This window comes from Phyllobates terribilis, unplaced genomic scaffold, assembly GCF_046119375.1.
Source record: "Phyllobates terribilis strain yellow unplaced genomic scaffold, ASM4611937v1 Scaffold_11__3_contigs__length_659146591, whole genome shotgun sequence".
Classification (NCBI taxonomy): Eukaryota; Metazoa; Chordata; class Amphibia; order Anura; family Dendrobatidae; genus Phyllobates; species Phyllobates terribilis.
Genome location: NW_027362771.1, coordinates 591,610,173 through 591,627,516, shown reverse-complemented (window position 1 = coordinate 591,627,516; position 17,344 = coordinate 591,610,173). Strand labels below are relative to the sequence as shown.

Genomic DNA, 17,344 nt, shown 5'->3' with positions numbered 1-17,344 from the left:
CCCTACAACGCCTGGGCATGCTCCTGATGAGGCTCAGTATTGTGTGTGGCCTCCACGTGCCTGTATGACCTCCCTCCAATGTCTGGGCATGCTCCTGATGAGGCTCAGTATTGTGTGTGGCCTCCACGTGCCTGTATGACCTCCCTACAATGCCTGGGCATGCTCCTGATGAGGTTGTGGATGGTCTCCTGTGGGATCTCCTCCCAGACCTGGATTAAAGCATCTGCCAACTCCTGGATAGTCTGTGGTGCAACATGACGTTGGTGGATGGAGCGAGACATGACGTCCCAGATGTGCTCAATTAGATTCAGGTCTGGGGAACGGGCGGGCCAGTCCATAGCTTCAATGCCTTCATCTTGCAGGAACTGCTGACACACTCCAGCCACATGAGGTCTGGCATTGTCCTGCATTAGAAGGAACCCAGGGCCAATCGCACCAGCATATGGTCTCACAAGTGGTCTGAGGATCTCATCTCGGTACCTATTGGCAGTCAGGCTACCTCTGGCGAGCACATGGAGGGCTGTGCGGCCCTCCAAAGAATTGTCACCCCACACCATTACTGACCCATTGCCAAACCGGTCATGCTGAAGGATGTTGCAAGCAGCAGATCGCTCTCCACGGCGTCTCCAGACTCTGTCATGTCTGTCACATGTGCTCAGTGTGAACCTGCTTTCATCTGTGAAGAGCACAGGGCGCCAGGGGCGACTTTGCCAATCCTGGTGTTCAGTGGCAAATGCCAAGCGTCCTGCACGGTGTTGGGCTGTGAGCACAACCCCCATCTGTGGACGTCGATCCCTCATACCACCCTCATAGAGTCAGTTTCTAACCGTTTGTGCAGACACATGCACATTTGTGGCCTGCTGGAGGTCATTTTGCAGGGCTCTGGCAGTGCTCCTCCTGGTCCTCCTTGCACAAAGGTGGAGGTAGTGGTCCTGCTGCTGGGTTGTTGCCCTCCTATGGCCCCCTCCACGTCTCCTGGTGTACTGGCCTGTCTCCTGGTAGCACCTCCAGCCTCTGGACACTACGCTGACAGACACAGCAAACCTTCTTGCCACAGCTCGCATTGATGTGCCATCATGGATGAGCTGCACTACCTGAGCAACTTCTGTGGGTTGTAGAGTCCGTCTCATGCTACCATGGGTGTGAAAGCACAACCAACATTCAAAAGTGACCAAAACATCAGCCAGACAGCATTGGTACTGAGATGTGGTCTGTGGTCCCCACCTGCAGAACCACTCCTTTATTGAGGGTGTCTTGATAATTGCCAATCATTTCCATCTATTGTCTATTCCATTTGCACAACAGCATGTGAAATTGATTGTCAATCAGTGTTGCTTCCTAACTGGACAGTTTGATTTCACAGAAGTTTGATTTACTTGGAGTTATATTCTGTTGTTTAAGTGTTCCCTGTATTTTTTTGAGCAGTGTATATTTGTATTGTGTTAGCCAGTATATAGGAAAATAATCAGTATGTCCTTGCAAATATCATTATGTGTTTTTCAAAGACATCCTGATAGGGAATTTAGTTTGTGAGTCCAGATGGGGACAGTGATGATGATGTCTGTATAGGGCTGTGGAATATGATGGCTCTATACATTCATAATAAATAAGTAATAAATATATTTTTGGTAGTTAATTTGATTTTCCCATCAGGAGAACCTCTGTCTATCTATCATGCTTGGGCATTAGGAACCCTTCTTTTTTGCTGATAAAAAGCCACTCTTACGGACTGTAAATGGGCTTTATTTAAAGAAGCCCTCCCATCTATATTTTTTTTCACTAAATCTGTGTATATGTATATGTAATGTAGTGTGAGTGTATTAATATAGTCATCCACCGCAGTCTTCTCTGGAGTTCAGCACCGTTCTGCTCCTCTTCTCAGTGACGTCACAGCTCTGCAGACGCCCTGGGTCATGCTGCGCTCTGCGTGACTCAGAAGTGGCTTTTACAATGTAAGTGTAAGGGACATCAGAGCAAGGCTCAATAGACTTACTTTGTAAAATAGACCAGAGCATAGAGTGAGTCGGCTGGTCGCAATTACGGTGATGCCACTGAATAGAGGAGCAGAACAGAGCTGGACATCGGAGTAAGCGGAGGTAGGTGAGTAGATTAATACACTCACACTACATTACATGCATATGTGCACACATTTAATAAAAAAATATATATACATGGGAGGAGTGCTTCTTTAATACATATATGGTGAAATCATGAACATGGATCCTCAAACAAATGACGCGATTCGGAAGTAAAGTTCCTTATTCGTAGCCATTAGCCATGAATAAAGAAGTTTACTTCCGAAACGCGTCAGTTCTGTGAGGTTCTTTGTTAAATGGTTTTAGCACATAAGCAATAAAGTTACAATAAGCACAGAGTTTCTCAAGAATCACAAAGTTCTGACTTTTCTCTTTCTGGATTATATTGACATGCTCAGCTCAAGCTGTCGAGCACTCTGGATGACGCCATTACAGGTGATGGTTTTCTTATGTTGCTTCTTTAATACTACCATTTATTGAAGTCCAATGGCCATCATATGTCTTGGCATTGAATATCTGAACTTTTATCTTTCCATGATCTGCTGGTCTCGTACTATTTGGGTAATGTGGACTTTGTCACCTGTATTAGCAAATCTTCTGACTAAATGAGTGTCCACCTCAACAACTGCTCATCCACCTAAACTCCCATCTAAATAGGCATCTTTCTATCATAATTTTTTTTGTTGTGACCTTATTTACCTTATATTTGCGATTTCTTCATCATATTTGCAGTGAAAACTAATGTGTGAATGCTAATATGAGCAACAAGCAGGAATTGGGAAACATTGTAGACTTGCATATCTCGTATTTCCAATGTTGATTATTAAAAGGTCACCAAGATCTTTGTATTGTGTAGAGTTCTTTACAGTACAGAGTGGTGGCTACATTCTGGGTAATTATTATATTTGCCCATTGTAGGACAACATATTCTGGAAGATACCCAGAAGATGAAGGTCTACTTCTCCTGTTCTTCAGAACATTTTGTAGGAAAATTAAGGTCAGAACCCTGAGATCCACATCCATTTGATGAATAACAGGTCTTGCAATATTTTATGCTGGGGAGCTAATTTTCGACACATTGTCATTTAGGATTAAAATCTTCTCAATTCTCAAGGTGGTTTCCATATACAATATATGTATTTATTTGCCCAGGCCGAGGGGCTTACTGGATCTCCGAAACCTATGCGATGGTGGAAGCCTACAGTGGTGAGCTCATCCAGTTTTCTGGTTTCCATATACATTAGAGTAAAACTTTAACCATCATGTATAGAGTTGCCCCAACACTACCCTGGAAAAAGATAGATTAGGCATGTTGGATTTTAACATATCCAATCATTCGATCTTTTGGGAGACAAGCCTCCTTGAGATGTGACTTATTTCCTTCTCCCGATTAAGAAAAGAGGCACACTTGGCAGATATCAGCATTAATGCACATGGGTGGGTAGGGAGGAATATCTATTGGCCAAGTAAATGTTTGGCTACCAGCTAAGATGTATGGCCAATACTATCCTTAGTCACATTCACACTAGTATTTGGTGAGGTTTTTATCTCAGTATTTGGAAGCCAAAAGCAGGATTGGGTGAAAAGTGTAGAAGTGGTGACGCGTTTCTATTATACTTTTCCTCTGGCTGTTGAACTCCTGGTTTTGGCTCCCACTGCTGCCATTCAAATACATTTGTTTTATTTCACTGACCAATAGAAAAAGTCACAAAAACCAAATAGTGTTCTCAAAAAGGACACAGCACAGGGTGGAGCAGAAAAGCAGAAAAGGAACTTACTAGCAGCTGGGACCCTTGTCAGAAGCCAGACATTGTCCAATATTACAGTCTATGAAATGCAGACTATTACTGCTGCAACTGGTCACGCACAAGAATTGACTGGAGGCAGTGATGATGCCGAAGAAAAACTTATGAAACTCGGTAGGAATGATTTCCAATTCAGAGCACAATCCTAAGGAGAAAGCATGTCACACGATAATTATTATATTGTATATTAATATAGTAATATTCTTATAATATGAATTATACAATAATACAGCTAAAAAATTCTTCTCTATAAGGTACTACATTCTAGTAGTTCTATACTAGCAAATAGAGGAATGCATTAAATTAATTATCTTCTTGTACATAGGAGCAGTATTATAGTAGTTATATTCTTCTACATAGGAGCAGTATTATAGTAGTTATATTCTTGTACATAGGGAGCAGTATTATAGTAGTTATATTCTTGTACATAGGGAGCAGTATTATAGTAGTTATATTCTTGTACATAGGGGGTAGTATTATAGTAGTTATATTCTTGTACATAGGAGCAGTATTATTCTAGTTATATTCTTGTACATAGGGGCAGTATTATAGTAGTTATATTCTTGTACATAGGAGCAGTATTATAGTAGTTATATTCTTGTACATAGGAGCAGTATTATAGTAGTTATATTCTTGTACATAGGGGCAGTATTATACAGTAATATAGTAGTTATATTCTTGTATATAGGGGCAGTATTATAGTAGTTATATTCTTGTACATAGGAGCAGTATTATTGTAGTTATATTCTTGTACATAGGAGCAGTATTATAGTAGTTATATTCTTGTACATAGGGGGCAGAATTATAGAAGTTATATTCTTGTACATAGGGGGCAGTATTATAGTAGATATATTCTTGTACATAGGAGCAGTATTATTGTAGTTATATTCTTGTACATAGGGAGCAGTATTATAGTAGTTATATTCTTGTACATAGGGGCAGTATTATAGAAGTTATATTCTTTTACATAGGGAGCAGTATTATAGTAGTTATATTCTTGTACATAGGGGCAGTATTATAGTAGTTATATTCTTGTACATAGGGAGCAGTATTATAGTAGTTATATTCTTCTACATAGGAGCAGTATTATTGTAGTTATATTCTTGTACATAGGGAGCAGTATTATAGTAGTTATATTCTTCTACATAGGAGCAGTTTTATTGTAGTTATATTCTTGTACATAGTGGCAGTATTATAGTAGTTATATTCTTGTACTAGGAGCAGTATTATAGTAGTTATATTCTTGTACATATGGGGCAGTATTATAGTAGTTATATTCTTCTACATATGAGCAGTATTATAGTAGTTATATTCTTGTACATTGGAGCAGTATTATAGTAGTTATATTCTTGTACATAGGGGCAGTATTATAGTAGTTATATTCTGTGCATAGGAGCAGTATTATAGCAGCTATATTCCTCTACACAGGGAACAGTATTATAGTAGTTATATTCTTGTACATAGGAGCAGTATTATAGTAGTTATATTCTTGTACATAGGAGCAGTATTATAGTAGTTATATTCTTGTACATAGAGGAGCAATATTATAGTAATTATATTCTTGTACATAGGAGCAGTATTATAGTAGTTATATTCTTGTACATAGGGATCAGTATTATAGTAGTTATATTCTTGTACGTATGAGGCAGTATTATAGTAGTTATATTCTTGTACACAGGGGCAGTATTATAGCAGTTATATTCTTGTACATAGTGGCAGTATAATAGTAGTTATATTCTTGTACATAGGAGCAGTATTATAGTAGTTATATTCTTGCACATACAGTACTGACCAAAAGTTTGGGCACACCTTCTCATTTAAAGATTTTTCTGTATTTTTATGACTATGAAAATTGTACATTTACACTGAAGGCATCAAAACTATGAATTAACACATGTGGATTTATATACTTAACAAAAAAGTGTGAAACAACTGAAAATATGTCTTATATTCTTGGTTCTTCAAAGTAGCCATCTTTTGCTTTGATGACTGCTTTGCACACTCTTGGCATTCTCTTGATGAGCTTCAAGAGGTAGTCACCGGAAATGGTTTTCACTTCACAGGTGTGCCCTGTCAGGTTTAATAAGTGGGATTTCTTGCCTTATAAATGGGGTTGAGACCATCAGTTGTGTTGTGCAGAAGTCTGGTGGATACACAGCTGATAGTCTTACTGAATAGACTGTTAAAATTTGTATTATGGCAAGAAAAAAGCAGCTAAGTAAAGAAAAACGAGTGGCCATCATTACTTTAAGAAATGAAGGTCAGTCAGTGCAAAAAATTGGGAAAACTTTGAAAGTGTCCCCAAGTGCAGTTGCAAAAACCATCAAGCGCTACAAAGAAACTGGCTCACATGAGGACCGCCCCAGGAAAGGAAGACCAAGAGTCACCTCTGCTTCTGAGGATAAGTTTATCCGAGTCACCAGCCTCAGCAATCGCAGGTTAACAACACCTCAGATTAGAGACCAGGTCAATGCCACAGAGAGTTCTAGCAGCAGACACATCTCTACAACAACTATTAAGAGGAGACTTTGTGCAGCAGGCCTTCATGGTAAAATAGCTGCTAGGAAACCACTACTAAGGACAGGCAACAAGCCGAAGAGACTTGTTTGGGCTAAAGAACACAAGGAATGGACATTAGACCAGTGGAAATCTGTGCTTTGGTCTGATGAGTCCAAATTTGAGATCTTTGGTTCCAACCACCGTGTCTTTGTGCGACGCCGAAAAGGTGAACGGATGGACTCTACATGCCTGGTTCCCACCGTGAAGCATGGAGGAGGAGGTGTGATGGTGTGGGGGTGCTTTGCTGGTGACACTGTTGGGGATTTATTCAAAATTGAAGGCATACTGAACCAGCATGGCTACCACAGCATCTTGCAGCTGCATACTATTCCATCTTGTTTGCGTTTAGTTGGACCATCATTTATTTTTCAACAGGACAATGACCCCAAACACACCTCCAGGCTGTGTAAGGGCTATTTGACCAAGAAGGAGAGTGATAGGGGCTACGCCAGATGACCTGGCCTCCACAGTCACCAGACCTGAACCTTATCGAGGTGGTTTGGGGTGAGCCGGACCGCAGAGTGAAGGCAAAAGGGCCAACAAGTGCTAAGCATCTCTGGGAACTCCTTCAAGTTTGTTGGAAGACCATTTCCAGTGACTACCTCTTGAAGCTCATCAAGAGAATGCCAAGGGTGTGCAAAGCAGTCATCAAAGCAAAAGGTGGCTACTTTGAAGAACTTAGAATTAGTGTTGAGCCACCCCCGAAGTGTTCGGGTTCGGTTCGGTTCGTCGAACACCGGGATGTTCGAGGAACTGTTCGTCGAACACCTTAGAACACTGTCAAACACCGTTAAAACCAATGGCAGGCAAACAAAAACACATAGAAACACATAGAAAACACCTTCAAAGGTGTCCAAAAGCTGACAAACTGCTCAGAAGACGCTCTCTTTAAAAAAGCCGGCCGGCAATTCAGCAGCGGCATACACCGGTACCCGACAATTTAGACAAGAAGGAATAGAGCATCACACATAGATTAGATAGATAGAAACATGTCAGTCACACATATAAGAAGCACAGTGACAGTGTTGCTTACTGTACTTGTCATTTAGTGTAAAGGATTTATTTAAAAAAATAATAGTGTTTTCGTGCACCGTCTCTTTAAAAAAGCCGGCCGGCAATTCAGCAGCGGTACCCGACAATTTATAACAGAAAGAATAGAGCTTCACACATAGATAGATATAAACATGCCAATCACATATATAATAAGTACAGTGATAGTGTTGGTTACTGTACTTGTCATTTAGTGTAAAGGATTTATTTAAAAAAATAATAATGTTTTCATGCACCGTCTCTTTAAAAAAGCCGGCCGGCAATTCAGTACCCGACAATTTAGAATAGAAAGAATAAAGAATCACACATAGATTAGATAGATAGAAACATGTCAGTCACATATATAAGAAGTACAGTGACAGTGTTGCTTACTGTACTTGTCATTTAGTGTAAAGGATTTATTTAAAAAAATAATAGTGTTTTCATGCACTGTCTCTTTAAAAAACCCGGCCGGCAATTCAGCAGCGGTACCCGACAATTTAGAACAGAAAGATAGAGCATCACACATAGATTAGATAGATAGAAACATGTCAGTCACATATATAAGAAGTACAGTGACAGTGTTGATTACTGTACTTGTCATTTAGTGTTAAAATAAAGGATTTATTGAAAAAAAAAATTGGCGTGGGGGTCCCCGTAATTTTAGGCTCTAGCAGAGGTTAAGCAGACGGCTGGGGCAGATGTTTGAAGCCTGGGAAGGGGGTAATACCCACGGAGCTTCCCAGGCTACTAATATGAGCCCCCAGCTGAATACCTAGCCTTTACTAGTTATTAAAATGGGGGACCCCCCAAAAAATGACGTGGGGTCCCCCCTATTTTAATAGATAGCAAAGGCTAGGCTGACAGCTGGGGGCTGATATTAATAGCCCGGGAAGGGTGCCATGAATATTGGCCCCCTCCCAGGCTAGAAACACCAGCCGTCAGCCGCCCCAGAAATGGCGCATCCATAGGATGCGCCAATTCTGGCACTTAGCCTCGCTCTTCCCACTGCCCTGTAGCGGTGGCAGTGGGGTAATAGGGTTGGGGTTGATGTCAGCTTATAATGCCAGCTGACATCAAGCCCAGGTTAGTAATGGAGAGGCGTCTATAAGACACCCCCATTACTAACCCCATAGTCAAAGTTAAAAGAAAACACAAACACCCAGAATAAAGTCCTTTAATTGAAATAAACACACAATTCTTTATTGTTCTAAATTAAACCATACTTACCATCACGCCCATTCCAGCTGAAGCCAATGATCTCCTGCAATAAAAGAAAAATATTAAACCAACCTCATCCTTACCTTTCCATGGTTCCCACGATGGCTCCAGCTCTGCTACATTGAGATGACAGGCTGGAACGCAGCAGAACGCTGCCATCCAGCCTGTCATCCCGCAGACACTGAGAAGCGCAGGCATGCTTGCGCTCCTCAGTGTCTCACTGTGACGGTATAAAGATGAGCCGAGTTCATGTCCAATGAACTCGGCGCATCTCATGCACGTCACTGACAGCGTGAGAGAATTCTCCTGCACTCAGCGCTTGTCACGGGTGTGTCGCCACGAAGATCGTCACGATTACACAGCCTGACTTCTCGCAGCTGACTTTTTGGTGCTTTGTGTTTTTCGGCAGTGAGGGAGTTAATTCTCTCTCTCTCTGTGCTAGACGAGGTCCAGCCTCGCCCAGCTGCAATCAATGCTGCTGTAGTGAGACTCCTTCAAATGCCTGCTGGTCTGTTAGGGAAGTGTCGGTGAAAGCATTTCATGCAGACTAACAGAGCGGATCGTGGTATTTGAAGTTTCAGATATAAGTGTATTTGGAGAGTTTTTTCCCTTCCTCGCTTTATCATTTATCTCCTTTCCCGTTGGTGTTCCCTCTGTTGTAGTTGTGTAGTTTTTGTATGCAAGGTGGTTTTGGTTTTTCCCTTGTACTGTCTCGTTCGTCTAAGTACTGAGTGTGGGCATATTATTACCTGTCCCCTTTTGTTGTGATCAGGGGTCCTTCTCAGGACTAGATTACTTAGGTGCAGGGATCCTCAGGAGGTAGGGGTTACGCTGGCGGCCTGGACCTCTGTACCTTTAACAGTACCTCCAGGTAGAGGGATTAGTCAGGGCCCCAGCTTAGGGTCAGCTTAGGCCCCCTACCTCCAGTATACAGAGACAGCGTGACATTTTCACCGACCACTTAGTTTTTCTCCAGCTACCATGGATCCAGTAGCCGGTCTAGCTCGGCAGTTGCAGAGTTTGTCCATGGAGCTGGCGGACGTTAGGTCCAAGGTTTTGTATCCTCAGGAGCAAGCCGGACCAGAACCTAAAGTAGCTCTCCCTGACAGGTTCACTGGGGGGCGGGATAAGTTTTTTGTTTTCCGGGAGGCATGCAAGTTGTACTTTCGGCTGCGGCCTCGGTCATCGGGGAGTGAAGAACAAAGGGTGGGAATTGTCATCTCGCTCCTACAAGGGGACCCACAATCTTGGGCGTTCTCTCTTCCCCCGGGCTCCCCGGCTCTCCAGTCAGTGGATAGGTTTTTCGCTGCTCTGGGATTCGTATATGATGACCCAGATCGGATCTCCCTTGCTGAGTCTAAGTTACGTAGGATTCAGCAGGGAGATCGTCCGGCGGAGGAATTCTGTTCGGAGTTCCGTAGGTGGGCCACGGACACCCAGTGGAATGACCCGGCTCTTAGGAGCCAGTTTTGTCAAGGTTTATCCGACAAATTACAGGATGTGTTGGCACAGTATGACTCTCCCGCGTCACTGGAAGCCGCTATGGCCCTTGCTATTCGCGTTGACAGACGGCTTCGGGAGAGGTGCGGGATAACTCTACCCCCTGTGATGACTCCACCTCCTACAAGGTCCCCTCATATGGTGGTTCCCCTGGTCAGTCCAGAGGAGCCTATGCAATTAGGAGGGACATCATTTCGGGGGAGGGGACCGGTGGTGCGCCATAAGACAGGAAGGTGTTTCTTCTGTGGGAGAAAGGGACATTTTATTGGGGGGTGTCCATCCCGTCCCTTGCAGAGTGAAGAGTCGTCGGAAAACTGTTGATCCCAGGTTGTGTGGTGGACGGCAATCTGGGAGTAGGTATTTCGTCCCTAGGTTCGTCTCAGTTTCTCGTACCGGCGAAGGTGGTGGTGGGTACGAGAACTGAGAGGATATCTGTTCTTCTGGATAGTGGGGCCGGGGCTAATCTGGTTGATGCTCGGTTTGCCCGGGTTCAAGGTATGCGATTGAGTGAGTTGGCTAAACCCATCCCCATATTCTCGATCGATGCCAGGCCTCTCGGTCAGGGAAGTTTTTTGCAAGCTGTGCATGACGTAAAACTTCAAGTGGGGGCGATACATAAAGAACTGTTGTCTTGCTACGTGTTGGAGGGTCTTCCCACTCCTATAGTGTTGGGCCTTCCTTGGTTAACTAAGCATAACCCGGTTATTAATTGGCAAACCAGAGAGATAAGCCAATGGAGTAAATTCTGTAATAAAAACTGCATGAACACGGTCATCGGTGCGGTAACTCCTTGGGTCTTACCTCCATTTCTGGTGGACTTTGAGGATGTATTCTCGGAGAAAGGGTGTCAGGAACTACCTCCTCATCGCGAGTATGACTGTTCTGTAAAACTGCTCCCTGAGGCCAAGTTACCTAAAGCTAGGTTGTATAACCTTTCTGGTCCTGAGAGGCAGGCCATGAAGGATTATATTTCAGAAAGTCTGGCTAAGGGGCATATTAGACCTTCATCTTCACCGGTGGCTGCGGGGTTCTTCTTTGTTAAGAAGAAAGATGGAGGCCTACGCCCTTGCCTGGATTTCCGTGAACTTAATCGGATTACGGTCCGAGATCCATATCCGCTCCCACTTATTCCCGATCTCTTTAATCAGATCGTGGGCGCCAAATGGTTCTCTAAGTTGGATCTCAGGGGGGCATACAATCTGATTAGGATGAAGGAGGGGGATGAGTGGAAGACGGCGTTTAACACTCCGGAGGGGCATTATGAGAACCTTGTCATGCCATTCGGTCTGACTAATGCCCCGGCGGTGTTCCAACACTTTGTTAATGACATTTTTCGCCGCCTGGTGGGACAGTTTGTTGTCATATATCTGGATGATATCTTAATTTACTCGCCGAATCTGGTGTCTCATCAGGAGCACGTTAGGCAGGTGTTACAGATCTTGCGGGATAATAAACTGTATGCCAAATGGGAAAAGTGTGTGTTCGCCGTACAGGAACTCCAGTTTTTAGGCTTCCTGGTTTCAGCGTCCGGTTTTCGTATGGACCCTGGGAAAGTGCGGGCAGTTCTTGAGTGGGATCGGCCAGAGAATCTTAAGGCACTACAACGTTTCCTGGGGTTTGCTAATTATTACCGGAAGTTCATTCGTAATTTCTCGTCCATGGTTAAGCCTCTCACAGACATGACTAAAAAGGGGACGGATTTTTCTAGGTGGTCTGACAAGGCTTGTCAAGCATTCTCCTCCTTGAAAAAATGTTTTGCCTCGGCACCCATACTCATTCAACCTGATGCGTCACAGCCATTCATTGTAGAGGTAGACGCTTCCGAGGTAGGGGTGGGAGCAGTATTGTCACAAGGTTCGTCCCCTGGTAAGTGGCATCCGTGCGCCTTTTTCTCTAAAAATTGTCGTCCGCTGAGAGGAATTACGATGTCGGCAATAGGGAACTCTTGGCCATTAAGTTAGCTTTTGAGGAGTGGCGCCATTTTTTGGAGGGGGCAGTCCATCCGGTCACCGTCATCACCGATCACAAGAACCTGCTATATCTGGAGTCCGCGAAACGTCTGAATCCCAGACAAGCTAGGTGGTCATTGTTTTTTACCAGGTTTAATTTTGTCGTTACATATCGTCCTGGGTCAAAAAATGTAAAGGCGGATGCCTTATCTCGTAGTTTCCCTGGGGCCGGGAATACGGACGACCCGATTCCTATCCTTCAGGAGGGGGTGGTGGTTTCGGCAGTATGCTCTGAGCTGGAGGAGGAGGTATTGGAGGCTCAGGGGGACACCCCTGTTGGACCTCCGGGGAGACTGTTTGTTCCAGATCAGTTGCGACAAAAGGTGATCGAGGCACACCATAACTCAGTTTTTGCAGGACACCCGGGGAGTAGAGCAACTGTGGATCTCCTCTCGCGTCGGTTTTGGTGGCCTAACTTACATAAGGAGGTGGTAACTTTTGTCGCGTCCTGTGGGGTTTGTGCGCGCTCTAAGACCTCACATACCCGTCCGTCTGGGGCCCTCTTACCTTTGAAGATCCCGGAGCGTCCTTGGACTCATCTGTTTATGGACTTTATTACGGACCTCCCTCCGTCTTCGGGTAAAACGGTCATACTCGTTGTAGTGGACAGGTTCAGCAAGATGGCACATTTTATCGCTCTTCCGGCTCTCCCTAATGCTAAAACTCTTGCGCAGGTGTTCATTGGGGAGATTGTGAGGCTTCACGGGGTACCCTCCGAGGTGGTGTCTGATCGGGGGTCTCAGTTTGTGTCCAAGTTCTGGAAGGCATTTTGTGCACGGCGGGGGATGCATTTGTCGTTCTCATCGGCTTTTCATCCTCAGACCAATGGTCAGACGGAACGTATGAACCAGAGCTTGGAAACATATCTCTGGTGTTTTGTGTCAGAGAACCAGGAGGACTGGGCTTCTTTCTTACCTCTGGCAGAGTTTGCTCTTAATAATAGGCGGAGCGAGTCCACTGGTAAGTCCCCGTTTTTTGGGGCATATGGTTTTCACCCCCAGTTTTGTACTTTCAGTAGGGGGGGCTCTTCGGGGGTTCCTGAGGAGGAACGATTTTCCTCATCACTCGCTTCAGTATGGAGAGGGGTGCTGAAGAATCTGAATACTATGGGGAACCGATACAAACGTATGGCTGATAGGAGGAGAGTGTCTGGTCCGGACCTAAGTGTGAACGATCGGGTATGGTTGTCTACCAGGAATATAAAACTTAAGGTTCCCTCCTGGAAACTGGGTCCCAGGTTCATCGGGCCGTACAGAATCAGTTCTATTATTAATCCGGTGGCATTCTGTCTTGACCTCCCCCCTACGTTTAAAATTCACAACGTGTTCCACAGATCGTTGCTTAAGAGGTATGTGGCGCCGGTGGTACCGTCACCTTTACCTGCCCCTCCAGTGGTGGTCAAGGGTAACTTGGAGTTCCAGGTATCGAGGGTCATCGATTCACGCTTTAATCGCCGGTCCCTACCTGGTTCATTGGAAAGGGTATGGTCCTGAGGAGAGGATGTGGGTTCCTGCGTCGGATATTAACGCAGACCGATTAGTTCGGGCCTTCCACACGACTCACCCGGATAAACCTGGCCCTGAGGGTCCGGAGGCCCCTCGTAGAAGAGGGGGTACTGTCACGGGTGTGTCGCCACGAAGATCGTCACGATTACACAGCCTGACTTCTCGCAGCTGACTTTTTGGTGCTTTGTGTTTTTCGGCAGTGAGGGAGTTAATTCTCTCTCTCTCTGTGCTAGACGAGGTCCAGCCTCGCCCAGCTGCAATCAATGCTGCTGTAGTGAGACTCCTTCAAATGCCTGCTGGTCTGTTAGGGAAGTGTCGGTGAAAGCATTTCATGCAGACTAACAGAGCGGATCGTGGTATTTGGAGTTTCAGAGATAAGTGTATTTGGAGAGTTTTTTCCCTTCCTCGCTTTATCATTTATCTCCTTTCCCGTTGGTGTTCCCTCTGTTGTAGTTGTGTAGTTTTTGTATGCAAGGTGGTTTTGGTTTTTCCCTTGTACTGTCTCGTTCGTCTAAGTACTGAGTGTGGGCATATTATTACCTGTCCCCTTTTGTTGTGATCAGGGGTCCTTCTCAGGACTAGATTACTTAGGTGCAGGGATCCTCAGGAGGTAGGGGTTACGCTGGCGACCTGGACCTCTGTACCTTTAACAGTACCTCCAGGTAGAGGGATTAGTCACGGCCCCAGCTTAGGGTCAGCTTAGGCCCCCTACCTCCAGTATACAGAGACAGCGTGACAGCGCTTCAGCGTGAGAATTTTCCCACGCTGTCAGTGACGTGCATGAGGCTGATATTTAAATTTGGCGCACAAATCGGTGATTGGTCGCGACCAATCAGCACGGTAGTGTTTAACTTTGGCGGCAAGATCAGTGATTGGTCGCGCGCCAAGACCGCGACCAATCACCGATTTGGGCGCCACATTTAAATATCGGCCGCGACCAATCAGCACAGCGTTGTTTAAATGTGGATCCAAGATCGGTGATTGGTCGCGGCCGATATTTAAATTTGGCGCACAAATCTGTGATTGGTCGCGGACAGTGTCCGCGACCAATCAGCACAGTAGTGTTTAACTTTGGCGGCAAGATCAGTGATTGGTCGCGGTCAAGACGGCGACCAATCACCGATTTGTGCGGCACATTTAAATAGCGGCCGCGACCAATTGGATGTCAGCGCCGCTCCCCGGTCCTCCCTTCACACCCTAGCCGCATGGATGTCAGCGGCGCTGCCTGTGCGGATACTTCCGCTGCGAGAACCCAGGACATGAGTGGGCGCTCGCAGCAGAAGTATCCCGACCCGCAGCGCCGCTCCCCGGTCCTCCCTTCACACCCTAGCCGCTGATGTCCCCACAGTATCCGCATGGTGTTACAAAGGTCTGGACATTTGTGTTAAAAATCGCTGATTGGTCGCTGGCGCTGCCCGCGACCAATCACCGATTTGGGCGCCAAATTTAAATATCCTCCGCGACCAATCACCCATCTTGGCTCCACATTTAAACACCGCTGTACTGATTGGTCGCGGACGCTATTTAAATGTGGCGCCAAAATCGGTGATTGGTCGCGCCCAGCGTCGGCGACCAATCAGCACAGCGTTGTTTAAATGTGGAGCCAAGATTGGTGATTGGTTGCGGCCGATATTTAAATTTGGCGCCCAAATCGGTGATTGGTCGCGGGCAGCGCCAGCGACCAATCAGCGATTTTTAACACAAATGTCCGGATCTTTGTAACACCATGCGGATACTGTGGGGACATCAGCGGCTAGGGTGTGAAGGGAGGACCGGGGAGCGGCGCTGCGGGTCGGGATACTTCTGCTGCGAGCAGTCACTCATCTCCCGGCTTCTCGCAACGGAAGTATCCGACCAGGCAGCGGCGCTCCCCGGTCCTCACCAATACGATTAGCTGATTGGTCGCGCTCTCCGCACGCGACCAATCAGTGATCTTGGCGCTAAATTTAAACAACGCTCTGCTGAGTGGTCGCGGACGCCAGCCGCGACCAATCAGCGAGATTGGCGCCAAATTTAAACAATGCTCTGCTGATTGGTCGCGGATGCCGGCCGCGACTAATCAGCATTATTGGCGCCAAATTTAAACACCGCTCTGCTGATTGATCGCGGTCGCCGTCCGCGACCAATCAGTAGTATTGGCGCCAAATTTAAACCCTGCTCGGCTGATTGGTCACAGTTGCCTTCCGCGACCAATCAGCGATTTTGACGCCAAATTTAAACACCGCTCTGCTGATTGGTCGCGGCCGGCGATTGCGACCAATTAGCATTATTGGCGCCAAATTTAAACCTCGCTCTGCTGATTGGTCGCGACCGCCGGCCGCGACTAATCAACATTGTTGCCGCCAAATTTAAACATCGCTCTGCTGAATGGTCGAGGTCGTGACCAATCACCATTATTGGCGCCAAATTTAAACACCGCTTTGCTGATTGGTCGCGACCACAACCTATCAGCATTATTGGCGCAAAATTTAAATCCCGCTCTGCTGATTAGTCGCGACCGCCGGCCGTGACCAATCAGTGATATAGTCGCCAAATTTCAACACTGCTTTGCTGACTGGTCGCGGTTGCTGGCCGCGACCAGTCAGCGATTTTAGCGCCAAATTTAAACACCGCTCTGCTGATTGTGCCGGGTCTGCCGCATACATATTCTAGAATACCCGATGCGTTAGAATCGGGCCACCATCTAATTTCATGAAATAATTTAAAAAAAAATTGACGTGGGGCTTCGCACTATATTTGTGTCCAGCCAGGTACAGCAGGCAGGAACGGGCTGCCCCCAACCACCAGCTGCCTATTTGTACCTGGCCGGACACAACAATATAGGGAAGCCCTTTTTTCCTTAATTATTTCATGAATTTCATGAAATAATTTAAAAAAAAAATACGTGGGGCTTCGCCCTATTTTTGTGTCCAGCCAGGTACAACTAGGCAGCTGGGGGCTGGAATCTGCAGCGCAGGGAGGCCCAAGCTTTCTGGGCCCCACCCGCTGCAAATTGCAGTCCGCAGCCGCCCCGGAAAATGGCGCGTTCATAGAAGCGCCATCTTCTGGCGCTGTACCCAACTCATCCAGGGCCCTGGTGCGGTGGCTCACTGGGTAATAAAGGGGTTAGGGCCAGCTTGGCATTATCAGCTGGCCCTAAGCCCGAAATTCATGGGGTCACGCCAGTATTAGACATGACCACCATGAATTTCTAGTAAAGTATTTAAAAAAAACACAACACTCAGAAAAAAGTCCTTTAATTGAAATAAACACACAATTCTTTATTGATCTAAATTAAACCATACTTACCATCACGCCCATTCCAGCTGAAGCCAACGATCTCCTGCAATAAAAGTAAAATAATAAAGCAACCTCATCCTTACCTTTCCATGGTTCCCACGACAGCTTCAGCTCTGCTACATCGAGATGACAGGCTGGACCGCAGCAGAACGCTGCCATCCAGCCTGTCATCCCGCAGACACTGAGAAGCGCAGGCATGCTTGCGCTCCTCAGTGTCTGGCTGTGACGGCATATATTCTTGTACATAGGGGGCAGTATTATAGTAGTACTATACTTGTACATAGGGGCAGTATTATAGTAGTTATATTCTTGTACATAGGGGGCAGTATTATAGTAGTTATAATCTATGTGTGATTCTCTATTCTTTCTATTCCAAATTGTCGGGTACTGATGCTGAATTG

General features: G+C 45.7%; 1 protein-coding gene across 1 annotated transcript in view; it reads right to left on the bottom strand.

Moving 5' to 3' along the window:
* LOC141165381 (uncharacterized) overlaps window positions 1-17,344 on the bottom strand; it is a 95,681-nt gene that overhangs the window by 32,797 nt on the left and 45,540 nt on the right. Inside the window, exon 7 of the mRNA XM_073650974.1 lies at window positions 3,815-3,986. Coding sequence (XP_073507075.1) covers window positions 3,815-3,986 — 172 coding nt within the window. The remainder of the gene's footprint in view (window positions 1-3,814; window positions 3,987-17,344) is intronic.